We start from the raw sequence: 27,274 nt of genomic DNA, 5'->3' as shown, positions 1-27,274 counted from the left end.
GCAAAATATTCTGCATCTTAGTATTTAACCTTACATATATATTCTGTATAATGTACATTTACAGTCTTTTCTAATATAAAAAATACAATGACTATATTCTGTATAATACATTTATACAAATTACACTCGATATAATTATATTTGTCTCTTTGGTAAGAAGCCTCAATCCACTGATGGGTTTCATTCATTGCAATGTACTTTATATGATTCAACCCATGAAACTGATAACTATTCATGACTATGGGTATTACATATTTCAAATAATAGCTGATAGGAATGGCTACATTTAATAGTCACAGAAATGACAGTTTAGGCTGCTTTACTGGCATCTCATGACTACATACGATGGGATTCAACATTGTAAATTCAACCCTGTTGTAAAATGAAACTTCTTGGATAAGTTCAGAAGTGCTTCCATAGCATTCCTTGTCAATCCTGTTTAAAGAGAGGTACAGTAATGAAAATTGGCTTGTCTTACTAGGCAATATGGTTGCATATCATATACCTAATGAAGCTCTGGAACCATCATTGTACATTGCATAGTGTAAACCTTTATTAAGAAAGTATGGCTGCATATTGTACATAATGAAGCTTTCAGTAATGGAACCGTCAGTATACACTGCTTAGCGTTAACCTTTATTTCTTAAGAACATAGAAGTGTAAGAGAGAATAGTCATGACTTGATATGTAGTACAGAAGTTGTAACACTGAAGGAATTCTAATGGTTTTATTTAAGGGTTAAACATTCTGATTATCTCTGACTGGGGAGGGTAATGGTCACTTATGAAGTTGTCTGTGACCAAATATGTTCATGAAAAAATCCCTCGCTAGTATATTACACTTCACAAATTTATCAGGTTACAGTGTCCAGAGAGTGCAGATTTTCACGCCTTCATAATGGAGTTGGATTGGAATACATTTTGGCCAAAGGCCAAGTGCTGGGACTTATGTGGTGCTTCAGCGTAGGAAATAATCAAACCTTCATTATAAGCAGGCTAATTTCTTGACTGAGTTAGATTAGGATTCACAGCACTGGTGGCCTATAGCCAACATGAATGATAGCATAGTTCTAGAAACCACATGCCTCAGGAAAATGAACATATAGTTGAAAAACAATGTACAGTATACGCATAAAGATACACTGTAAAAAACCAACAAAGAAATCTTACACTTGCTCTTGAAAAGTAGATGATAATCTTAAAACAAATCTAAAAATCATACTTTCCTCGAGGCATATTCTGGTTTCATAGAGGCCTGGCCACCTGCAGGATATGTGATCAAGATTTCTTCTGAAAATCTAGCTTGAAAATGTTCAAGATTAACTTTAAATAACCAATAAACTGCATTCTACATTAACGAATCTCCTAAATACTGTACTGAAGGTAAATATAAAAACCTTATCAGTGGGGGGTCTGTATTTTAAGAAATTTACACGGTGAAATAGGACTCCACTCTTATATACTGTATTACATTAAAAAATCTGCAGATTTCTCCCAGTTTCGACATTACCTGAAAAGAAAAAGAAAAATTAAATGTCACTACAGGCAAAGTTTATACTAGCTAGTTGCATATAATATAGCTAATTAATGATCACTTAAAATCACAAGTAGGTGGCATATTTTAATGAACCGTTGAACTTTTGTATAATGGTTAACAATAACATTGTGATCACAAGGGGAAACATGATACTGTTATAATATGCACTTTTAAAATAACCTGAATTTCAGGTGATATCAAATTTTGGTAATCTCTACAACCACACTATCCTACATACAGTCAACCAGGCTACAAGTTATAACAAACATTACTCAAAAATGTATTGTATTGTTTAGGTAGTACACTGAAACCATTCAGTAACAGGTCAAAGTCTCAATTCTGAATCTATGTCTTAGCAGGTCACTGAAGATTATGAAGAACACATCAAATTTCACAATAAGGGGGACTGCTGCTTACCGAAGGTATAACCACCATTCTCACATTCATCAATTCAAGATTTTGCTTCCTAGTATACTGTCCACGACTGCATCCAATTGCGAGGAAGAAAAGGAGGGAGGGAAGGGCTTTCATTATAATCAATGGTAAGTAATCAAAATCATATCGCTTTAGTCAATTTTCCACCTACAAAGTTACCAAGTCTTAATCTTTGACTTTTACCAGCTGAACCACTAACTATCTCAAGGCTTTCTCCATGTCCATCCTACGTAGATCTCTAGGCACTAGTGAGTATAGGATAGAGAAGCAAGATATTTCAGGAGCAGGGTTTGGGAACTAAAGTGAAGACAGCAGCAGGTCAAGTTTTAGAGTGTTCATGATTAATGGTGTCCATCAAGGACCAATACTGACCTATATTCAGCTCAGCAATGGAAAAGGCACAACACATTAAAAGGGAAGATCCTGTTAAGTTTCTGTATACAAAGGACCTGTGTTGAAAAAAAAAAAATAACTGGAGAAAAGCCTTTAAAATCAATAATTACCAAATAATTACTACAGTGACTGGCAAGGAAGCAACGAAAATCGTATAGCCTCTAAAAAGCAGTTCTACAGGGGCACTGGGAGAGCTACAAGGGTGAATATAATTCTTTGTAACAAACTAAGACTTGCATGATATGCTCAGAACGCAAACATACAAGGAGTAACGGTTTTTCATTGCATTATCTGTAAATGCTAAAAGAGATGGATGGTATAAGGCAAGGTGCCAATCTTGATGCACTCTGAATATATCTGTTCATGGGGTGATGAAATGGAATGACATTAGTATCAAGAGAGCAGTACTAGAAGCAAAAGGCTTGATGGAGGGAAAGAAACATGCAAAAAATGGTATATAAAAAATCCCATTATAAATAAATATTTATGGTGCGGAAATGAGATGGTTTGCTTATGTGATGAGAAGCGAAAAAGCTCTAGTTAAGTCTGGTTAGTAAAAGAAACAAGTATCCCCTGCTAAATTAGCCTTTTAGGAAGATTTCACTGACCATTTCCATTCAACCTAACTACACATTTCACCTTAGAAAAGAATGCCAGAATTTTGACAACAAATACCAACTTGGGCTGAAATTTCATGTCACTTTTTAGATGTGATGACTGGTTTCATAAGGCATTTCTGCTCATGGAGTATGATCCTATTACACCATCTAGCCTAAAATGGTTCTATCCCTTTCATTATCTCCACCTGCCCATATGGAAATCAATATCTGCAAAACCTGTTGGGCAGCCAACAAGGGTCTTATGGTGCCCTAAGGCTGGTGGATGACATCCTCAAGTGGGATAAGGAATGGTAGTCTGTTTCCAGACATCTGTCCCTGGTATTTGGGCAAACAAAAATTTCCTACTAAATGACAATTATGGAGAAATTCCTCTGACACCAAGGTGCCTTTGAGCTGTCCTCATGAGCTTTATCCCAGGGTGTATGTTCTACGACTGAGCTCTCTAACATGTAAGCCTGTTTGATCAATTCACTGAGCCAGAACTGATGCTATGCACAAGGTATGCACGGGTGACTGTCCACAACCCACGTACGTGGGATATCACCAATTTTGAGACCTTGTTTCCAAGCTTCAATCGGTCCTGGCTGTGCCAACGCATATCCACATAAAGACGATGGTTTGTATTTTCGTGGTAACAACGTCATTTGAAAACTTTTGCAATAACCTAGCCTACTGAAACAATAAAAGACATTCAAAGATACAGTATTGTACTGATTGTGTAATGAATGCTGTATTTACAAGAGTAGGAAAACAATGGAAACTCAGAGATCAGATTATCTATATGTTGATCAATAGTGCATATGTAAATAAGACGCTCATGTACTTTATGTCTGATACCCCCTGTTGTTACATTTTCTATGGCTCCAATTTTCCATGTACAATTTACCACAGAATGATTGAAAAACAACCACCATGCAATACAACTCCAGGGTATAATGGAAAACTTAAATGATTGTCCCGTATAATGTTCATCTATCTTTCATACATCCCACAATAAGGCAACCAGGAACGTAATTACACTTCTCCAATTGGACGTCAGTTTTTACTGAAAGGGCAGTAACTTAGCTCTGTACATTCATTTGCATTTATGAATATTTTCACATTTAGAAATCTTACATATAAGAGGTCACACAGATGGTGTGATAAAAGCAACTACAAAACAGGGCAAGTTCAAATTATCAGGGAGTTAATTGTACATCCTTCTTACGCAAATTCTGGTCTAATATCCAATTGGTGAAGCTTATATCTTGACAAGAAATTTGTTTGCCAAAGGCTACTGAACACACCTGGCAATAATAAGCCTAATTCAAAAATTACAAGACCCACCTTAAATATATTCTAAGTAACATTTACTGCTTCAGCAACTGATGACGAACGAGAATGAAAGGAAGTCCCAAACCGGATCCAAAGAACACAATGAAAAGTGCAGTTAGGCGGACTCTGTTCTGGATCTGGAATGGGAGGTTCTGAAAAAAGAAAATACATATATAATAGTATAAAATATAGAGCAATTTTAACACCAGAATTGTTCAAATCAAGATAAAAAAATCATTAATTCCAATACATCTAGAGCAATGTATATGCTAAATTGTTGAAATAAATTAGGTAAACGTTGTTACCCAATAAAGAAGATAAAAATTGGAAATTACAAACTTCAAATTATATCTTCAGTTCTCATCTACAGCGACAGAACACATACAACAAAAATGCAAATATTTTGTAAAAGAAAAAAGGTAATATTCATCAAGCAGGCTAAGTAAAAGTGCATTCTAAACCATTTTGACTAAAACTGATTGGCAAAGCGAAATAAAAATGTCAGATTCATCAATACATTCTTTCAAACTCCCTCACTTAACGTATTGCTTTTTGTTAATACTGTACAGTGAACTGAAGGAGATGCAGAGTATGGGGTCAGGGCTAAGTGTGAAAAATCCAACTGGAAAAATGGCAAAAATATAGGTTTTCCCTTCAAAAATTTTGAAGCAACGGCTTGATTTATTATTCAGAGTTGCTCGGGTCAGGTTAGGTAAGGGGAGAAGAATGTTAGGTTATAAGGTATCCCTTTTGAAATGGTTTTTCTGATGTGGGCCATTTTCATGCAAGTTTTCTAAAGACAATTTCCTGGCAGGAGTAGATGCACAGTAGGGACACTGGGGTAGGTCTGAGAAATCCTAACCTTCCCTTGAATGCCGTGTCCTGACCTAACCAGACCTTACCTTCCTAGGCTAGTAAACTAACTTACGGCAAGTCTAAGCTAGAGCCTAAGACATTATCAGTAACAAATGCTTGCAAGCACCGGCTCGGGAAAGCTTTTAGTACCTTTGGTTAAATATTTTGGTTAGCTTTAATACTTATACGGCAGATTATTCAACATTGCTGAGGGTTACGGGGAAGCTTTTAGTAGCTTTGGTTTAACATTCTGGTTAGCTTTAATACTTATACGGCAGATTAATAAACACTGATGAAGGTTACGGGAAAGCTTTTAGTAGTTTTGGTTAATTATTCTGGCTAGCTTCATTACTTACGATAGGTTATTGAACATCGCCATAGGTTACAAGCCGGTCATCACAACCCACCCAAACTAAGATCGAATAAATTTCGATACTACGGTATTTAATGATCCTAAATTACCCATAATGAACATATAAATAAAATCTGGTCTTTTAAATTAAAGTACCAACCTCCAAATCAAAATAAAATACACCTAAAACACGGCAAACTTATATTGCGTCACCGAGTCAGCTGATTCTGCCGAGACCGTTTTCACACATTTATATAACTAAATTTTAAGAGTTTATCCATAATACTCACAGCACCAGGCACACCACCATCGCCTCCCCGCCTGATGGCAGAGGTCATGATGTTTCTGGATGCGACGGCTAGTCTGCTGGCGAACATCTTGGTATATTAGAGGGAGATGATTCTCGTTATGTGATGAGTCGGAGGTCTGCAATCCACTCTCACCGTCGAGAAGAAAATGCGATCAATGTAGCTTTTAAGAGAAGCTTTTTAAAATATATTAATTGATTTACGATCAACATTTCAATATAAAATTATTTATTTAAAATAATTATAATTAATTTTACTTCTATATATTATATTTTTTGTCTATTATCACATTGATATAAAGTTCAATATTGTTTTTCGCTTGACTAGTATGGGCCCTTTTCGCAACTGGGTGAATTTAGTTAGGTCTGTTTAGTACGCACGCATGCATAACTTTCATTTTATATCGTTACCTTAATATTTTTGTTATATATTTACAATTTAATATGATTCTAAAAATAAAAATATAATTTAGATAGACAATTTTTTCTTACTTATCTTGAATAAACATAAAAACAAAACATTTTTGGTATGTTTTTTAAACTTAACTTCTCCATTTATTTTCGGTTTTGTTTTAACCCCAGTAAAAAGTTCTAGAATTGGAGTACGGTTGGGTACCAATAAAGACCTTATAAATTGTTTCCGGTGCCTGTTACCTTTATCTGTCACTGGGCATTGTTATATGTGTAATAAACAATGTAAACATTATTTGCGTTGCAAAATTGTATTATCCCGTATCCTCAACACCTGTGTGTATTTTTAGATGCCCTCCTTTTGGTCCCAACTGTGTCCATTAGGTACTTTTTTATTATTTACCTGAAAACACACAGTTTTCCTGAATTATCACCATCCCTGTTTAAACATGCAGGTTTAACTGTCCGTCCTGATTTGGTCCATCTGGCGGGCACCGTACATTTATCAGGTACAGGTTAAAGTTTACCCTGACCAATTTATTCTTATCAAAATAATAATCACAATCACTTCTGCTTTTAATGTTAAAACAGTTTGCTATTTCCGTTACTTATGATTATGTATGATACAATCGTTTCCGTAATTTAACAGTCTGAATATTTATATATTATAAAGTCTTTTACTATTTTATTTTTATGGTCATTAACATGGTTCCGTCATTCTCTTATGTTCCACTTCTTTATTGAATATGATTTCATTATCATTTGTTTGTTTACACATCAAGTCTCATTTTCTTATTCTTACGCGAAATTCGCTTGCTGGTATTGATATATTGAATATCAAATACAGAAATAAGACCAAAGGCCAAGCGCTGGGACCTATCAGGTCAGGTCATTCAGCGCTGAAACGGAAACTGACAGTGAAAATGTCTGATAGGTGTAACAGGAGGAAACCCAGCAATTGCACTGTGAAACAACTGTTAGGAGAGAGCTGAGGAAAGTAAGGTGGAAGAAAGAATGAGAATACAGTAAAAGGAATGAGGGTAGCTGCAGCCAGGGGCGGCTAGGGCCTATGCAAAGAACAGTAAAAGTGCAACGCGGTAAAAAAACGGCACTACCGGGAGTGATACTGATCAGCACTTTCATTTATATTTAAATTTCGGGGGACATTAATTGCTTTCAACATAAAATATAGGTTTTTCTGTTGTGCAAATGAAGGTTTAATCGCAAATGCTTATCCTTCCCCGGCAAATGATATACTGTATACATAATTAATAAAATTACGACTTGTCACGCGGTAAAATACGGCAAAACGGCACTACAGTTTTGCCGTATTAGCTAGGAGAGGGGTGATACTGATATTTTATTAATTTTTCATTTATATTTAAATTTTATTAGTGGAAATAAACCTCAAAATCATTTATAAAAAAACTATTTTATGTTCACTTTTTAGACAGTAAAATAATACCAAAGTCGTTAGTCAGCTCTTATAAAAAAACCTAACATTTTTAGGCATTGATAACAGTCTGGTTGAACCTCAGTTGATTAGGTAAGGTTATGGCTACTGCTCCTTGCAGGTAACGTCGAGTTTTTAACATGTTTTTTTTTTAATGTTAATATACTCGTTCTGTTCCATAATGCTACAGATATAAACAGACATGTAAAAAATGAAAGAATTTGGTACTACTAAATGCAGGTTGCTATTTCGAATCTAAATTAATAACGTTTAATCTTAAACATAGGCCTAGGTCTAGGATGGAGTTGGAATGTCTGTTCAGGTTTTTGTATTTGTTTAATTTCTTGAGAATATATTCTTTACCGTTAAAATGCTTTGGTAACCCATTAAACTCTCCTCCCTATTTTGTTGAATAATAACAGCACCCATAGGAACCACAGAAAGAAACTGGGTTTAGGGTAGGAAAAATGAAGACTAGGCTTGGTGAACGAAGTACCGGTTTGGGTAACAGGTTGCATCATAACTTAACTCTTCCAGGTCTATGGTAATGCCTAGGTTCAAGTCCAATCCAGTGTCAGTGCCAGCCCATATATTTTATAATTGAATACACCTTAGCCTAACGTAGGCCTAATGCGTAACCTCCTACTTATCCTGGTGGCATTAAATAAGTTACAAAATGTTTACGTGCCTATTTTATTTTTGATCCTTTTCCTCTGCAATGCCTAAAAAATTGGTTGTCTGGTTTCATAATTCAAGAGGGACTTACAACGGCCCCCCCTGGTCAGAATTGCTACAAAAATATGTTGGACTAATAAATTCCAGCTCCAATCGTCGTTAAAATCCACATTATATATCTTGCAGTTAAATTTGCAAAGGTGGTCACAGATACCACAAACATGTTTTAACAGCAAGATGCTTAACTGGATTTTCCATAAAATATTGTACAAAACCTTCAGTTCTTATGTTTGAGACCTTAAAGGAACCTAGTGTAAAGGGGCTAAGCAAAGGTTTATTAACATCATAGAAAGTGAAATGCTCTGCAATTTTGTTAAAAAATTTATTAATCAGTTTCGAGGCTGCAAATGGGCACTCATGGACGGACAGTTCCTGTTTTGAGTCCTTCAGAAATACAAACTCTTTTCACCTTAAACATATATACAAAGAAGTAACAATGACAAAATCAACAGCAATAATAAAAATATCAAAACTTAAAAAGCACAAACACCACATTAAACACCTTTAATGTGGCCGCAATATCCTGTAGGTGTACTCGTTGAGACAAATTACGACATATCACAGATGTGTTTAGTAAGAGGACTACCAAATGAGGCCTCAACTTATGTCTGCCTTCTTTTGAGTATATCAAGATTCTGAAATATCACAGAAAGTGAATTTGTACTTTTCCACATGAAACTTTCATTTTCAACTCTCAAAATACAACTTGTGGGAGCACTATTACTGTGTTACATAGTAAGAAAGAATGATTCCTGCTGCAATTCTATGAATTTGCTTTGAATGGGAAGATAAAGTAAGTTGGGGTCTATCTCCATTTGAGGGGCACTCTTCATAGCATGAGCTAATTGGGAAGAGTGAGGAAGTTGGGGTATACTTCCATTTGAGGGGCAGCTTTTATTATGATCTACTGGGGAATCATTGAGTAAAATTATATAAATAAGGTTAATACAAAGCCAATGAAACATTTTCATGCAAATATTCCACGAAAATCCTGGAGAGATCAGTAACCATCCAAAATTTTGAGCTCCATAACCATGCATAGTGTAAGGACGGTACTACCAGCTGCCAGGCACACAACATTACCCATTGGCCAGTAATATCAAGAGTTAAAACTTCGGTACAGTATTTGAAAAGTTAGTTTCATTTTTAACCAGAAATAATAGGAAAGGTAAAATTTTCTAAGTAAGATGATATTATAAGAAATAAAAGGACCTTTAACTAATTACTGTCAGATCAAAAATCTACAATGCAATGGATGGCTTGAAGCAAATATTTCCAATGTGGTATCAGGTGTGTTCTATGAGTAACAAGATATTGTTATCCTGATAGATTTCCTTATAAGTATATTGATTACTTTTTAGTCATTTAAAACAATACAAATGTTCAAATACAGCATCCCTTCCACCACCTGCTGCAACAACTTTTGCTTCCAAGTTTTCAATTGTTACTTAGTCTTACCACTTGGCTGTCCTTTTCACATATTTTCCTGCTTAAACTTTTCTGGATAAAAAAATAAAATATATCAGACAAGCCATCTGAATGATTAGAAATACTGCATCTCGGGCCTGATTATGCTGATTAATTTACTGACAGATTCTTCAATCTTTAGCTGCTAACAAACACTCCACCAAATTACTTGATAGCAATTTCAAACAGCGTAATACTTCTATAAGCCCAGATTAATCCTGTTAGGAGAGAATATTAAAGATAAACTAACTAAAAGAGGCTGAAGGGTACCCTGACATTTTTTTTTACTGCTGGTGTCACCTCTGATTATATTACTGATCCAAGTGAAGTTCTAAAAGCTAACTCGAGTATGTTTTGAGGAATACTTTCATGGTAACAGACGTAAACTTCTCGTTGGTAAGGGGCAGGAATCAATCGCCTGAAAAAAAAATTAATTTATGAAGATCCTGCAAAATTTTCAAAGATGGTTTCAAGAATGGGATAGTTGGGTTGGTTTCTTGGTGTTCTTAAGAGTTTTGAACAAGTGAAGATAATGAGAAAACTAACATCAGAAAATTATTTACTTATGCAGCATTTCAGAATTCAGAACTACTTGTACTGGTATCCTATATTTCATATTTGCTGCATTAAGAAATAAATATTGGAGTAATACAGATCTGTACATGAATATATTAAATAAAATAAGGAAATTATTATAAAATACTTATGACTGTTGAGTTGACACCAAAATGAAAATAAATACAGTACAGTACATAATACAGTCTTATGACTTAGAAAATGAGCCAATGACTTAAAACTATCCCATTTCATGGTTAACACCAAAACATAATATTTATATGTTTTATTAAGCTTTATATTAGAATTTCATGATCTGGTTAAACCATTTGTAATGTGTGTTGCTGTATATTTGCTTCATCTGTTTCATAATAATAATCCCACAGGTTTTGTGGACAGTATTCATGGAGGAAACTCACCCTACAACCCAATATGAGAATGTCTGTGCCCTTCGCTTGGTTCCATTTCCACCATCTCCTGTGGGGGGATTATAGTTGAAAAGAACCCCATGTTCTTTGATGCCATTCAAGTGCTGTACTGCATCCATAGGTTCCACCAGACTCCTGTAATGAAAGTGTGTAAGTAAAAGTATCATGCTATCTCATTTATAAGTTTCTCAAGAAACTGTCAGGACAGATTTGATTGATCCACTGTGTAAACTTTTGAAAGAATAGAAGAAAAGTTTTGTTCCAAGAAATGTTACTTTGATACATCAATGGGTACAATGACTAAGGAATGTAAGTAAAAAACTGTTCAAATTTCTTTTGTGCATTTGTCAAAAGCCCCGTGTACATTCTAGACTTGATAAAAGAAAGGTATCCCTAGCCCTGTAGAACAGAGTATGCCTATAGAGTTCCTTGCATCTCACAGAGGTATCTAACTAGTTTGTGTACTGCTTCACCAGCTGCAAGAGAATCGAGGGGATAGGGAGGAAAGTAATAAAAGTAAAAGTAATATTTGTAATGAAAAATTTTGTTTTTGAAAAGTTAAATCTGTTTCAAAACAAACTCATTGCTTGTACGTAGCCTTTGCAGAAATTTGGGAGGAAAGTAGCAGAAAAGCTCATGCTGGCAAGTAATCTACAGACATGCAGCTTAATATGTCTAAGTTCTGATGGATCAGATGCATCTGATTTGAGATTGATGGATTAGCCTTTCTCAAAGCAAAACACTTCGTTCGCTAGCGGTAAATTGGGCCCTGGAAGTTTAAGTTGGGGGTGAACATGTCTACTAGGGGACTACCCCATATATACCTTAGGGATCTGCTGATCTATAAATGAAGGGTCTACTCTGCTGGAAGAACCTAGCTCACACTGCTCACTCTGTGTGCTGACAAGGATGTTGGTTTATATCAGGAATAAATCTTACAATAAGAACAACCTTGTTTTCAACTGCCCACGCAAAGATGGGTATGACTAAATGGTACAGCATGTGACAATTGTAAAGTTACTGGACATTACTCTGATGGACCAGCCTGAAGTGCAAGGAGCGAAGGCTTCTCATGGAAAGAAGACCAATTTCCAACTTCCTTGACTAGTAATTGTCTTGCTCCAATTTTCACCTGTTGTTTGAAAACATGACTCTCAGGGTTTGATCAAACTTCTTTAGAATGATACAAATAATAATAGGCCCAGAAGGCATACAATTAGTGTTGTGTTCCATGAGCATGCAACTGAGCTCCTCCTGGAATTCTTGGAAATGGTACTGTTCTATAGGCTGACATGAAGGCTGCCAGGTTCCATATCTGATATTACACAGCAATTTTACCCAAGCATATCACATTTGCTATAGTTAATGGATGTTTTCCACAGGCTTGTTTTCAATAAAGAAACCAATAGGTTTTATACGGCACAGGATTATTAAAAAGATGAAACTGTTTATGCAGTAATAAATGAGTATGTGTACATACTAGTATGCACTATGATACTGGATAATTACAGATTTTTTGTACATTTCGTAGTATCTCAGATGGCTGCATAAAGCTAGACTAAGAATTAAGAAACTACAACTGATGCATACTTTTGCTCTTATGCCTGCATGAAGGACATGATGAATGTGCGTGGCTGTAAATCTGAAATTATCCATGATCTGAGCATGGAAAGGTGGGGGTTGCTGTGGGAGAGAAGATGCCGGTGAAGAACACGAGGAGTTCAGCGGCTGTATAAGAACTCCTTCTCCTACTTCGAGCTGCACCATATGAAAAAGCACAGCATCTTTCCCACTAGTTATCCTGTGCAACAAAGAACAATTCTGTAATACATTCAAGCACATTTTGTAAATTTTACTTATTTGAAAATATAAAAAAAGATTTACTCATCTAACTTTATATCTTTATAACAATTTCGTACTTTGTAGCATGTAAAATATTTTTCCATCTTAAATGATTCCCATGTTCCCTTAATATGTACAGTTTTTTCTACATAATAGAAGTTTTGATTTTTTAATAAAGCTACAAACCTCACAGGAGATGATGCCTGCCTCTGACCCAAACCTTTCATCTCTAGATCATACTGATGAAGCCCACGACTCTCTGCAGACTGATAAGTACATATAGTAAATATATACACTTAAAAATGTAGGATTAAAATTTCCTATACAGTATGTTGCCTCTACTGAATAATAATATAATAAAAATGTAGGCTTACAGGATGGAAAAAATATTTCGATAGTCTTACCTTGCAGTTTAAAGCTGACAATTGTATGCACTTATGCTACTCACTAGAAAGTTCCATTCTAAATTAGGGGCACCTGCATCTAATCAGGGTAGGCAGAGGAATAACTTTCACAGTAAACAATGGATAATATGTATAAAACATAAAATCTGTTAGAAAAGAACTTAAAACAAATTCAAGTGCTTTTATCAAACAACCCAATGCCTTAGGTAGCTGACATCTACCTATACCAGTAATCTAAGCTAAATGAAGTAGTGAACAGTTCTCTGACTGGGAAGATATCAGCAAATGAGAAGGTACTGTACCTGAATCAGTCACAAATTTTTAACCCACTCCAGGATATAGGATCATTCAAAGTTCTGGTGAGTGTTAGGATCTGTTACCTCGGTAGGTCAGGCTCAAAAGCTAAATATCGGCCTAAAAACAGACTCAGAAGCTAAAGAATGGCCTAAAAAGAAATGATTCATAATCTGTTCAGTCGAAAGGTCTGGAGTTAAGATCCAGATACTAATATGAAAAGAATAAAGTGGCAGGTACTGGTCCACAATGGGATGAATGAAACAGGAGATGGGATAGCTTGAAATAGAAATGAAGTTATCTGAATATCCCATGGGTAGCCACTACAGGGCCCAGAGATGACATACTGAGATATTTGTGAGAGATAATAAAAAGGGTATACGGTAAAATGCAAAGACAAATATATTATCCATAAAACTAACCTTAAATATTCTCCAATCTGAATCTGAGTCTTCATCGCCTTCTTCCTCATCTTCTAAAGCTAAAGATGAATCCCTTGAACTATGAGTAAATGATTCCTCACTATTTTCTCCAGTACTTCCTTCACATTCACAGCCAATGTGATCATGGGTATGCAGCCGGGAGTCCGGCAAGGGCGACGACTTTTGCTTCAAAATTGAAGGCACATCTGGCAGTCTTATGCCTCCTAATAAGGAGATAATCATTATAACAGAGACAAAGCAATACAGGATTGATAAGCCTTATCAAGATCCTAAATGACTAATTTCAGACATCAAACAAAAGAGAACTGAAATGACAATTACCTTCGACAACCTCAGGCTTTTCTTTTGTTTTCTTGATTGGAGTTCCTTTTCCCAACTTCTCATCAGCTATAACTGTCTCAATACCACCACAGTTCAAACTAGCAGAAAAAACAAAAATATTTATAGATACAACAAACTGTGTCTAAAATTTATTTTAACATTATGTAGCATATGAATCAGAAATCAACAGATAATCATAAGACTCAGTCAGGCAGATTTTAGAGGTAACAAAGTTAAAATTGGTCATTTAGTTTACTTGGTAATGTACTAGGTAATGTGTATTTTCCTGGTAGGTATGACGTTAAGACACTCTGAATGGAACACATTATGCAACAATAAAACATGGTATGCATAAACATGTTTCTGCTCAGTAGGCAAGTTCTATTTGATGTCAGCCCTACATGCATGCAACTAAGTGGCATACTTGACTTCTTTCATTGTATATTTATAAAACAAGAAATCACCTATATTGTATTCCAATACAAGATACATGCAGTTTAAAATATCTGGTGCTTTCACTATTTATATTTAATCAATCTGAAAGGGAACAAATATAATCACATATGTTCTACAATAAGAGTGATGACACTTTGCTGTAAAACATAATACCATGCAGTACCATCCTTTAGATTTTACCTTTGCTCGCAAACAGCATGAACATGTAATGCATGCAGCTGATAGAGAGAAGCCTCTGCTTGATCTACCAGTAGAGGATCAGGTCCTGTATTTTCTTCAAATCTGTAAGAACACAAGATAAGGGATATTATTTGGAGATGATTATTCCTTACGATTATTTATAATTTTTTTTATAAACACCAATAAATACAATCTACAAATTAATTATAATGTATAAGATCATAAGTAAGAGAATTTCCAACAGTCCATGATGACACATTTGGAAGGATAACTTACGGTTCAGTCACTCCCCCTGCCTCTAGGAGTAAGCCAAGGAGACAATGATTCTGGGTGAGACAAATATATCACTGCATTAGAAAGAACGTACTGAATTTGGTTAATGGTCTTCTGCATGTGAATCATAACACAAGAAAATCTTAATTACAGTAATTCTTGCAAAACATAAGGTTTGGGGAAGTGCACTGATTACAGATAAAAGTAATTGCTTCTTGTTTATGTATTTGTTATACAAGTATAAATAACAGTATCCACTGTAATGGTTCCAAGATTAGTACACAATCAGTGTCACAACAAAGCCTCATTATTTTAGAACTGGAACATTTTGAAAAGAAAATTTCCCATAGGGATAACAAAACTCATTACAGCAAAGTTGTTCCTTGTGTTTCAAGGCCACATTCTGCTCAGTCTTTACTGTGCATGATCATGACTAATGATGAGTGTAGCCTGATATGTAACAATGAGTCTGGATCCTTATAAACAAGGTGGATGGTGGGGGGCAGGATGCGTGCTGGTTAGCCACGGGTATTTTCCAACAACTATCTTGCCACACTGGTGGTGGCCACTCCCAGGAATGCTTATTCTGTTGGCTCTCAGTGTTGGAGTCATTATTGGGTGTAGGTCATTTTGGGTTCCTAATCAACAGATGCCCTCCCTGAAAACAAAGCAGGAAACATTTTACCTGCCCATCAATATCAGATGCTGTTTTAACCAGGAGTTAAAGGCTGCCACCCTGGTCTTGTTCACACCTGAAATGCTTATTCTGTCATCTTTTTTAGTGTTGGAGTCATTATAGCGAGTAGGCACTGGCATTGTTAGTGCCCAGGAATATTTCTTCTCTTGCATCTGTCAGTGTTGGAGTCATTATCAGTTGCATGTCTTGTTGAATCCTAATTCAAAGGGAGAACTCCTCCCTGAACACAACGAAGGAAACATTTCTCCTGACCACCAATATCATGTGCCCTTTCAACCAAGACCAACACCTCAAAAGAGTAACAACAAAATAGAAGCAAGAATTCTCAAACATAAAAAAAGAAGGAAACTGAATGTTATACTGTGTTCATTCTCACTAATACAGTACTTGAAACTGTGGATACATAATACTGACCACGATCACTACTGGAACCTTCATGCAAATTGTAAAGGGACTGTGGTGTCCATGTAATTCTCTGACCAAATATGTCGGCTATTTATAAGTAATGAGTTTGCTGTTACAATTATTTTCATGATAGTAATGTTTACCATAGCAACAACAAGCAAGTAATGGTTGATGGCTTCATCTTGAGGAACAGATGGATCATTGTAAGGATACACAGGTCTCCAGGCAACCAACTGGCTCACTGATTCATGTGCAGTAAGTGTGAGCAGACCATGATGATAACAGTACAGCCAGACATTTCTTAGTTCTTCGCTAGGTAGATGTGAGGCTACCAAATATCCCTGTGGCATGGAAGAAAGAAGACTTTTTGTGAATTCTTTGCCTGAAGAACATAGTTGGATTCAATGTGCCAGCAAAATAAGACGAGAAATCTAGGATAAGAGACTTACGGTATCTAAATACCTTTACAAGTATGAATTACCTTATAGAAAAGGCCACATCCCAATATGTTGTAAAGAGGGGCGCAATCCTCGCAATCTGAATCATCCTGAAACACAGAAAAATAACAGCAAGTTATTAAACAAACAAAATTTATTTCTATCCTACCATTTGAGGAATTTATCATGGTAATTGCAGAATTTTAAAAAATTAAAAAAGAAGGCCACACACAAAACATGTCACTAAAAAGTATAGCATCTGTGATAAAATATTTACATGATTCCACAAAGATCATTAGCAAGCAAAAGAACCACCAAACTATGGCAACACTATAAGATAGGTTATTTGTTTTGCCTACTAAGTGTATCATGTAAAGTCCCAGACTCTTTTATTACAATATATGTGAATGTGATCAGCTGTAGAAAAAATTAAAGGTTTTAAACTCATATGGATATGTTACGAATACTAGGTAAATACTGTACGGCATCTAGCAACGATCAATACTTACGTCATCTCCAAAATCCCCAGACTCAAGTTCACTAAGGCAGTTGTCTATCTGGAGCTGAAAAAGTACTTTTTATAAATTAATTAGCATACCATAGCATCCATGAAAACTTAATTTACCCCTGACAATTAATGGAGATTATACAGTATATTCATTCAGTTGTTAATATATTAAGTTCATCGTCAATATATTCGTAATACAAATCCTAATTTTCTTCTTTAGCAATCACAAGTTCCGATTAAAAAACAGCCCCAACTCTAAAATGTAACATACCTTGGCTTCACCATCATCCTGCAACATCAGCCACGTAGGATATGAAAAGACGCAGCTGGTAACGCTGGATGGAATTTGAGGCAGATACGGATTTTTCTGCAAACCACTAAACCCTTTCTCCTGTTGGTTGATCCTCCTGCCTTCCATGAAGCCTTGTGCTAACACTGTCCCAAGCACGTGGCTCATCAAGTGATCCAAGTACTGCTTGTTGTTTGACTCCCCAACACCTCTAAAAAATACAGGCCGCTCAATTTTAAATGTTCAAATAATACATTCACAATCTGCAATATATCTTTACAGTTAAACCTTACAGGATAATATAGAACATTATTTATGAACACTGCTGACCTGATCACTCTGGAATTGATATTAGATGGCACTGAAAATCATCAGCACTCAGTCTTATTAAAAATTCAATTCTTACTCTCATAACAAATGAATGACTGATAACCTGTTTTTTACCACAGCTCCTTACTTGGAAAGTGTTCCAAATTCGAACTTGATTAACCCAGCAAGTTGGTCCATTAAAGCAATGATCTCATGGCTTGATACACTGTAAAGATTGGAACTCATTAGAAAAATGAAACCTTTACATTTAATTTTAATTCATAATAAAAATATGCTATTATTACCCACAATAAACTAGACTTTGCTTGTACACTGTATGAAATAAACAATTAGAGCTTCCAACCAAATGATAGAGGTAAACTTTAAGATTCATGAACAGGGAAAACTATCATAATCTACTGAAAAACTTCCACAGTCCAGTTACCACTTCAGTGAAGGCAAAAATTATAGTTAAATCTAAAATACAACACAGAACACAAATGTAATGAGTGTGGGTTAAATGGTTGTATTCTGTACAGAAAGCTACCTAAATATGTACACAATATTGATGCTAACCTTAAGCTCAACTTAATTTAAATGGTACTTACTAAGAATGTGGCAAGGCGAGAAGAAAAACATCATTTTGCTCCCGTACATATGCTACATGATAGTACTCTCCATCCAACAGTACAGTCGAACTGCAATGGTGAAGCATATACTATAAATGACAGCCTTTTTAATGTTGTACTTTTAGACCAGAAATAAAGCTTTAAGCATACTTGTTTTATTAATAAATTTAAAATCTGATTTATGAACTACAGTGCCAAAGGGTGGAACTGGGCAAGTTCTGACCTCTAGCCTATGCTAGCCACCAAAAACCACAGCCTAACTTTACAATTTTTAGTCTGAAATCCCAAAAACCATGAATGAAAATGTACTTCTCAAAAACCTGGCTAAACAGATCAACACAAAATAACACATTAGCAATTACCAGTTATAACAAAGCTCAAGTCTACAAGAGCCTCAAGTTATATATATAATTTTATTTAATGAAATTAGTGATGCATAAATAAAAGACAGTAGTTCATAAAAAAAAGTTGTTTTAATAACTGGAAATGAAGTTATTCATAAAAAGTTATTTCTATAATTAAAACCTAAAAATCAATAATACAATCAAGTGATCTGTCCTATAAATTAGAAAGCAACATAATACACTAACCTTAAAGCTGGCGTACCAACAACTTCCTGAACAGTATGTGCAGTAGTGATGAACATCCCTCGCACTTTCACCAGTTTGTTGGTCCAATTTGGAAACTGGTATCTAAAATTACGGATATTATACAACATTAAGCAACAAACCTCATAAAAAGAACATGCAGAATTTAGGCATTAGCGAGCAAACCACCACTACCCAATTTAGCAGTTATATTTCACTGTTGTCCCACACTCACTCGATGGAACATATAACTCTCAAGTTCACAGATATCTTTAAACTTCAGTTAGTCACCTCATCAGGAAACCAATTATTTGGTTCATTATTTTTCTACACATGATGCATTTATGTGTAGAATGCTTTAATTACTGTAAAGATATCTGATTTATCTTGATAAATGTGTTACACACTATTTCAAGTAAGACAAATATATACTCCCAAATAGTGTAGTGCAAGAACAGAAGACCAGAAACATTACCTGATATCAGCACCATCTGGAGAGTCTTCTGTTACACCAACAAGGCTGAGGTAAAGGACAGTATGAGGAATCTCCTGCAAGCACCCTGTGTCTGGTTCATCTGCTTCGATGCCAGTTACAATTTTCACTAGCTGTGTTTGAGTTACCCTCTGTAAGATGATAAAAGGAGCCAAGTCTAACACGTAAATATGTTTGAGAAATAAAGCTTAGAGGGTGTACAGTAAAACTCCCCTGGTGGAGACAAAATTAACAGTTCCATAATTATACAAAAATACAAAAACCTGGTTCACAGAATGAGTTGGACTATACATACAGATTTTTTTAATAATTGAAATAGCAAACACACAATTAGGGTCTTTTTAATATCTTGCAACGTGTTGAGCTAGTTGAGGAGTTTGGCTGTTGCCATTTTGTAAAAATTTCCCCCTTCAAAGGAAGCATCTGGAATGGGGGCTACATGAAAGTAATGGTTGTTATTGAAACAAATATTATAAATCACAATCATGCCATTTTTCAGTTTTCTGACCCTCTTTTGGAACTATAAGTGTTGCTGAAAGAGCTATAACTGTATGAATTTTCATAAGGCAAAAATAATAACCAAAACTAAAAATTTAAGTTTCTAAATTCTTCATTATACTGTTAACAATTCTAAACAAATTGAATGTTTAACCTTTTCATTTTTGCTTCTTACCTTCCGATCACTTTCGTGGTCAGCTGGGAGGGTCTCTGATGCACATTTTTGGACAGAAAGCGTTATCATGGACGGAATCTGTAGCCAGGAGGAGAAAAGTTATGAAACATTGCAAATATATACAGTACAGGGTAAATGTAAAGGTAATCATCAGGTTTGTATGTGTTTAAACAATCCCATTATATGTATTATCCATATTCACAGTCATTAGGAATCCTAGATACTCGATTCGCAATTCAAAAGATCTCTCTCTCTCTGGTGGCTAGTAGCACTGTTCATGAGCCCTGAGTTGTGAAAGCCAATAGCCCTAACTTTCATGTGTCTAGTCTTTTGGTAGCATAGCTTTCTGTTTCCTCAACTTTTTGGGCTGATTATTTCTTATTCTTTCATCACACAAGTACTTATTCGTTTTGCTTGTTGGTGCTTGAATACAATTTTGGTGAAATTCCTTGTGCTATAGTTTTTTCAATGCATATTCAGTAAGGTTTTATTAACTGTTACCTCTGTCCTTGATGGTACTTAGTGAAAGAGCATATTGTAAGTTTATTTTTCTGCCTGTTTTTAGGAGAAGGATCCTTTCAGACAGCTAATATACATTTTTATTAAATGCCAACATTATTTGCTTGATGCCAGTAAGTGATAATGAGTTATGATACTGTTATGAGCAGTACACTAGTTAGCCAATTTATGAGGTTGTTTTAATACAACTGTTAATTAATAGCTGATAAATAACAGAGGCCCTTTAATATGGACTACACTTGAACATTCACAACATTCCTTAGCTGACAGTAACAACTTTCCTTGGAAAGAAACAACAAAAGAAATGAAACATATCAAATGGAGAGTATGGGTCATGTCATCTAAGATACCTGGGATGACCCAATTTATGGGATGGGGAGATGAATTGCTAAGTTATTTTTGGACGTACGATACAGTATTTTTGTTGATTAATATGGTCCTTGCAATTTTATTTCTGAGTTAAAATGCTTGCCATGTCCCAAAAATGCAATGAAAAGAAAACCTATTCTACACACCTGCAGTTCTGCTAGAATATCATCCAAATTGTCCCAGGTAATATCAGTTTCATCAACTTCCTTCAGCCAGTCACCTGTGGAAATGGATAAAAATAATAAACACAAACAGAACAGCATAACAATGAAATTACTATCATACACTTCAGAAATGTATTCACTTTCCTGTATACAATATTGCCTGCAATGGGACACTTTTAACAGAAATGTGAGTCCTTGCTTCTAGTAAATTTTATATGCAGAATTTTGGCAATAAAATTATTTATTTGGGATGAATCTTACCTATTGTTAAAGATAGCTTATATCTCTGCACTGATAGGGGAAGAGATATAAGCCATCTTTACCAGTATTCAAATAGTAAATCTTTTCATGAAAATTTATATGTTCTTACACAAAGAGCAAACAAACTGTGGGTCTAGACAATGGATTGTATTTTTTAAAAGAACAATTCAAAATCTGTTTAATGATTCAGTCCCATATATTCTAACAAATACCAACCGAGCAATGCATAATTGCAACAGATCTGATGCCCACTTTCCACTAACCTATTTTGATAGCTCCATTTCGAAGAGCTTGAGAACCAGGTACAAGACCAGCCACCATTACTCGGGAATCAGGGGGTTCACTAAAGCGACCAGGGACGACACCCAGGACTGTTTCACACAAACTTGCACGACGACCTAAATTGTTTCCGCCTTCAAATACCTGATAGTGTGAGACATTTCACAGACCATTAAAAAAAAGTTTGCATCTATGTCTACAAAGTTTAATACTACTCCTTTACATTCTCACAAGAAATCTACAGTTTTCAATCAACTGCCGTCTTCAGTTTAAATGTTCACAAGCAAATTTTTTTTATCCAAACTGAAGTTGGAGGGGGCTAATATTATGCTATTACATCCTGTTCTGTAAGAGCATACATGAAATAGATGCATACAGAAACCAAAGGTTAATTGCATAGCATTTCACTGAAAGAAGCTTAACAGCTTCGAAATTTAAAATTCATTTTCCAAACATGTCAGCCTACAATGTTCAGATAATTTTAAATTTAACAATTTAAAAAATCTCTGGTGAAATAAAGTTATACTGTACAAGTGCATATCTTTGAACTACACAATTAATTTATATAAATTTTGGAGCAGAAAAATACCCCGTACATTTTCAAAAAATTTCTTACTCTGACACAGTCCCATCAATCGCCAATTCTCAAATTTCTCTAAAAATTAACTTTAGATTAGTATACTATTTCTACAAGATATGAGAGTCCATTCAAGTCCACATACCTGAAGAGTAACTTTTCTCACTTCCCCACTAGGATTATCTCGAAATGTCACCTTGGGGGCTGAAGCCAGATCTGGGCCTCCTTTTGGGCCACTCTCACCACCAATGCCTACACGATGGGCACCTTTAACTCTAACGCTAGGCCGTCGTTGAAGCAATCTAAGCAATTTGTCTGCAAGATATTATGCAGAGAAAAAGTAAAATATGTTATATCTCCAAGTTTCAGGGGTATAAACCTCTTGTTTTTTCTATATCTTACCTTCTGGTCACATGTGGATGAGTCAAGTATTACTGCTATGTACTTAGATTAGTAAAGTAGTGGCTAATAGTTGGTAATATACATAAAATTTTGAGTTCTGATGTTTGTTACAATTATTATAGACTGACTGTAATTCATTTTGCTTGTTGTGAGTTTCCCGCTTTAAGTTCTGTACAACATATTGACCTTTAAAAGTTCAAATGTCTTCTTTGCAGGTAAAAAATATGGGAACTATGGGAACAACTGACGTTAGAAATATTGTTCAGCAAGAAATAAACTCTTGATGATAATTTGATTCAAAATATCCTGCCGTTCACTGTGCTAAAACAGCAGTTCCTATTAACCACTCAGTTTCACAGGTAGGTGCCATTCTTGCTACAGTTCCCATCTGGTTACTTACAATACCTGTACTAACTAGAGAAAATTTCATAATACTAAACCTTTTATTTTACAGTTGATATAATGTTCAGTACACCCCAAAAAAGTATATAGTTTTTGAGATGAAATAACTCATCAATAAGAAAAAGAAGTCATGAGTCTTGCTCTCATTTTAGATTACTTTCACCAACAGCAATACTTACAAATGGCAATATAAACCCATCACCAAGATATCTGAAGTAACTACCATACTACATTTTGAGGAAGATAACTAGAATATAAATTTGAAATTAAAAAATCAAATGCAGGCTTTGGAATAACTGACTGTTAGAAAAAGATCAGTTAAGAGAGTTTGATAAAAAACTTCCAATATGTTTCATGTATATTTTCTACTGTATACCACATGGTGGTTTTAATATATTTCAGTTCTGGTATCCTTTATAATGTTTCATTGCATTTAATCTTATTAAAAATGTGAACATTGGTGCTTACAAGATCTAATCGGTGTAATGAAAGTGAATAATTAAAAATGTGATTCCAAATTAATCAACTAAAAAATCTATAAATGCATATTATGTAAATTTGTTGGTCAATCAAACTGGTGGCGCATCTTACATGCCACAAGAGTTAAACATCTATTCTTTGGGATTTTTTGTGGTCTAAATATATCATCATGGGAAGCAGGTTGAAGAAGTAGTAAAACATGGAGGGAAAAAAATTATCCATCAACTTACTTTTCTTCTTTATTTCCTTGACGGGGGAAGAAAATGCTGGTTTCTTTTCACCCCCACTAGAAGCTTTAAATGCCTGGACTTGTTTTTCTTTCACTGTGCTGGAAACGTAAGACTCCACATACAGTAAAGAGCCATCACTTTTGACATGTTCCAACCACTCGGCTTCATCATATCTGTAAAATTAAATAGGAAGATTTGTCATGTTGAAACAAATACTATGGCTCGGAAGCAATTTAGTAACGTTTGAATGGTCACTGAAAATACAGTTGTATGACAAAATGCAAGGTGGTATCAGCAATAACAACAATTTACAATACTAACCTGTAAGATGACTCATCTGATGGTCGCGATGATACCGATTCACTCTCACTTTCAGAATCGAACTGGTCAGTGTGTTCCATTTCTCAAGTCAGTTTTTAATATCAACCTGTAAAGTAATTCCATTTGATTGAAATCTGTTCTTAAGCTATAGAATCATAGGAAAAGACATGAAAAGCATTTCATTACACTCAGGAGTAAAAAAACTCAAAAGATTCAAATGCAAAATGGCAGTTTCCCCACAACCCTAGCATCATTTATCTGGTATAGTCATTCTTTAATTTTCAACTAGTATTTATATGTTTATCCATTTTTGTGGCAGAATCCAATGAGGATTCACTGGCTACATACGCTACAGGATAGTCAGTTCCTTTTAATACACAGTTACTAAGTGACCAAGGCTAATGACCCTTGCTGTTACTCATTAGAAAATAAAGAACAGGGAAGACATGAGTGGTAGAATTTCACAAGAGGCAGTTTGTTTCACAAGACATGAGGGGCAATGATGGTGATTTGTGTGCAGGTTTAGAATGTAAAAGAAAAACTTTTTACAAAGAGGGCTAACTGTAAACTGCATCCCCTGACCTTGTATCTCCTTCAGATACTTTTTAACCTGCCTTTAAACCTTGCAATGTTAGGTAATGGGATGTTGGGTTATGCTAAAACCAAATTCATAATTTGTAGGTCACAGTTTTCCTTGCAGCTCAATTTAACTAAGATCATCTTATAAGTTTGATTATGACAATTATTCCGCCTCTTTGTGTTAGTGCAGGAGTAAAATGCAAGGTTTGTCTGTTTCAGGGCATGGGGTAGTTGCAGAACGATGGGACGACCTTCAAATGTAAGCCAAGTCCATTGTCTCTGATGGGACAAAGCACCTCCCCCCTCCCCCCGGCGAGGTCAGAGCACGTCATCCTAAGTGAGGTTAGGAAGGTAAGGTCTGGTTAGGTCAGGACCTGTCATTCTAGGAAAGGTTAGGTTTGTTCATGCCCGCAGAACCTGTCCTGTCGTTCCACACTCGCCCCCAAGACATGTTTGGGCTATATGAACTCATAGGCTATTAGACCATTCTTAGCTAATAATCAGTTGGTCACATTACCAAGCAGTAGATTCTAAAACTCAAAGTAAAATTTTATTAAACATAAAATAAGCAGTTAATAAATATCCTAGGCTAGGCTCCAGAGTTAAGTCTTGATGAGAGATTGATTTGGCTTCATGGTATTACCCTATTCAATCACCAGTTATTACCCACAGCTATCTTAATTAGATGTAATCAATGGAAAATATAAATGATTAGCATATGAAGGACGATAAGGAATTACTAACCTATACTAGACTGATCTAACGTATTATTCCTAGCCATTTCAAACACATCTGCACTTAGGATGAAACATCCCAATAAAACAGTGAGATTAACCAAACAATTAAATTAAAGAGAAAATTGAGTTTGTAATTGTGACATTACTCAAAAGTAAGAAAATTGTTTTATGATGAACAGACCTAACTGTCACCCACTTCAACAAAGGCACTTGGTGTCAGGCGAAAGGTAAACAAACTTGTTGAGCTTGTTGACTGGGTGCGTTCAACAACATATATATTTTATATATATATATATATATATATATATATATATATATATATATATATATATATATATATATATATATATATAAAATATATATATATAAAAAATATATATACTGTATATATTTTATATATATATATATATATATATTATATATATATATATATATATATATATATATATATATATATATATATATGAATTATATTTATAAAATTAATATTCCAGATGCAAACCTTTGTCAAAATTTATGAGGACTCAACCGTTTTATCAAAATTATATTTACGAACGAATTTCGTTTTTGCATAACTGAATTTATTCATCATTTTGTAATTAAAAGCAAAGGAAAGTTGGCAGATAATATATATATATATATATATATATATATATATATATATATATATAATATGCGTTGCGTTCTTATCGCTGATCTGTCAATATGGAGACATGTTATACATACACAGTACATTAAATGCTTGCGCTCCCTCTCTGACATCTGCTTCGAATTATTATCAAGACGGTGTTCCAGTGACGCTGTAATTGCTGTGGCAAATACTGTGGCGGACAGACAGACGGAAGGTCTCCCTTCATTCATAATTAAGCATGATAGTCTATTTTTATACTATGATAAGCATGAAGCGTGCAGTTTCCATCAGAGCGTGAATATATCTTTGTTCCGTCAGAGTGACTAATGCCCTCAGTCAGCAGCTCTTCGGAAAGTAGGCCTATAGGGGATGTGGGGCAGGGGTTAGATTTTTCCGTTGCTGTTTTAAATCGGGACAGCAATTTTATCCTTTACTTTCTTTGATTTACAGAGCACCTTTGAATTCCTTTAGGAATCCGTTCAGTCAGTTTCTTTTGGGAGGGGATTTTTATGATTTAGTTTATAAAATTATCAACATGGCGTCACAAAAACAAAAGTCATCGACGGAATATTTATAACCTGTAGCAGATTTCAATGGAGTACCCTTATTGGGCTCCTGACGAGAGAGAGAGAGAGAGAGAGAGAGAGAGAGAGAGAGAGAGAGAGAGAGAGAGAGAGAGAGACGCACAAAGACAGCAGACATTAACCAGATCTTCATCTCTACAGAATATATTTCCAGATACGTACAGTATATATATTTTCATTTTAGCATATATTCATTTAGAGAGAGAGAGAGAGAGAGAGAGAGAGAGAGAGAGAGAGAGAGAGAGAGAGAGAGAGAGAGAGAGAGACAGCAGACATTAACCGGACCTTCATCACTACAGAATATATTTCCAGATACGTACAGTATATTTATTTTCATTTTAGCCATATATTCATTTAGTAAAAGATGTTCTAACTAGTGTATAGCAAATTAAAAAAAATTGTAATTCGAATGTAATGGAGAAGTAGCCTAAAATATATAAGCCTAGTCAGAAACTCACCTCAGAAGAAAGATGAACAAACCAAATGAAAGGATGAACCCTACAGTTAATAGTGTGCTAGCTTTTATCTACAGCGATCAGGAGCGTCGCTACACGCAATCTCGTATCGTGTGTGTGTGTGTGTGTGTGTATGTATGTGCGTTTGTTTGTGTGTATGTGTGTGAGAGTATATTTGTAAGG

At 35.1% G+C, this 27,274-nt stretch overlaps 2 protein-coding genes and 1 long non-coding RNA gene across 4 annotated transcripts in view; 1 reads left to right on the top strand and 2 right to left on the bottom strand.

Moving 5' to 3' along the window:
• Positions 1-1,397: 1,397 nt before the first annotated feature.
• On the bottom strand, positions 1,398-5,938 carry LOC136850872 (uncharacterized). The gene is made up of 3 exons (XR_010856768.1): positions 5,796-5,938; positions 4,311-4,450; positions 1,398-1,509 (listed from the first exon to the last, which is right to left on the bottom strand). It is a non-coding gene; the product is annotated as an uncharacterized lncRNA (long non-coding RNA).
• A 2,781-nt stretch (positions 5,939-8,719) lies between these two features.
• On the bottom strand, positions 8,720-25,643 carry in (protein inturned). Its single transcript, XM_067124903.1, is given in 24 exon segments — positions 8,720-10,296; positions 10,853-10,962; positions 10,964-10,996; positions 12,452-12,662; positions 12,890-12,969; positions 13,824-14,047; positions 14,166-14,263; positions 14,802-14,903; positions 15,078-15,127; positions 16,320-16,517; positions 16,658-16,723; positions 17,123-17,176; positions 17,393-17,621; positions 17,868-17,945; positions 18,328-18,417; positions 18,939-19,040; positions 19,411-19,559; positions 20,102-20,179; positions 21,136-21,209; positions 21,678-21,837; positions 22,416-22,585; positions 23,785-23,957; positions 24,106-24,211; positions 25,618-25,643. Coding segments are annotated over 23 exon segments (2,721 nt in total). The 5' UTR covers positions 24,186-24,211; positions 25,618-25,643; the 3' UTR covers positions 8,720-10,184.
• The window catches only part of LOC136850869 (glycine receptor subunit alpha-4-like), a 98,932-nt gene continuing 82,477 nt past the window's right edge, over positions 10,820-27,274 (top strand). For both annotated transcript variants that reach the window (XM_067124908.1, XM_067124905.1), the window contains exons 1-3: positions 10,820-11,011; positions 22,888-23,031; positions 24,904-25,035. The gene's annotated coding sequence lies outside the window, so the exon portion shown is untranslated. The remainder of the gene's footprint in view (positions 11,012-22,887; positions 23,032-24,903; positions 25,036-27,274) is intronic.

Source organism: Macrobrachium rosenbergii, chromosome 22 (genome assembly GCF_040412425.1).
Source record: "Macrobrachium rosenbergii isolate ZJJX-2024 chromosome 22, ASM4041242v1, whole genome shotgun sequence".
In the NCBI taxonomy this organism is placed as follows: domain Eukaryota; kingdom Metazoa; phylum Arthropoda; class Malacostraca; order Decapoda; family Palaemonidae; genus Macrobrachium; species Macrobrachium rosenbergii.
The sequence above is the reverse complement of the archived record's forward strand: the minus strand, read 5'-3'. Positions and strand labels throughout refer to the sequence as shown.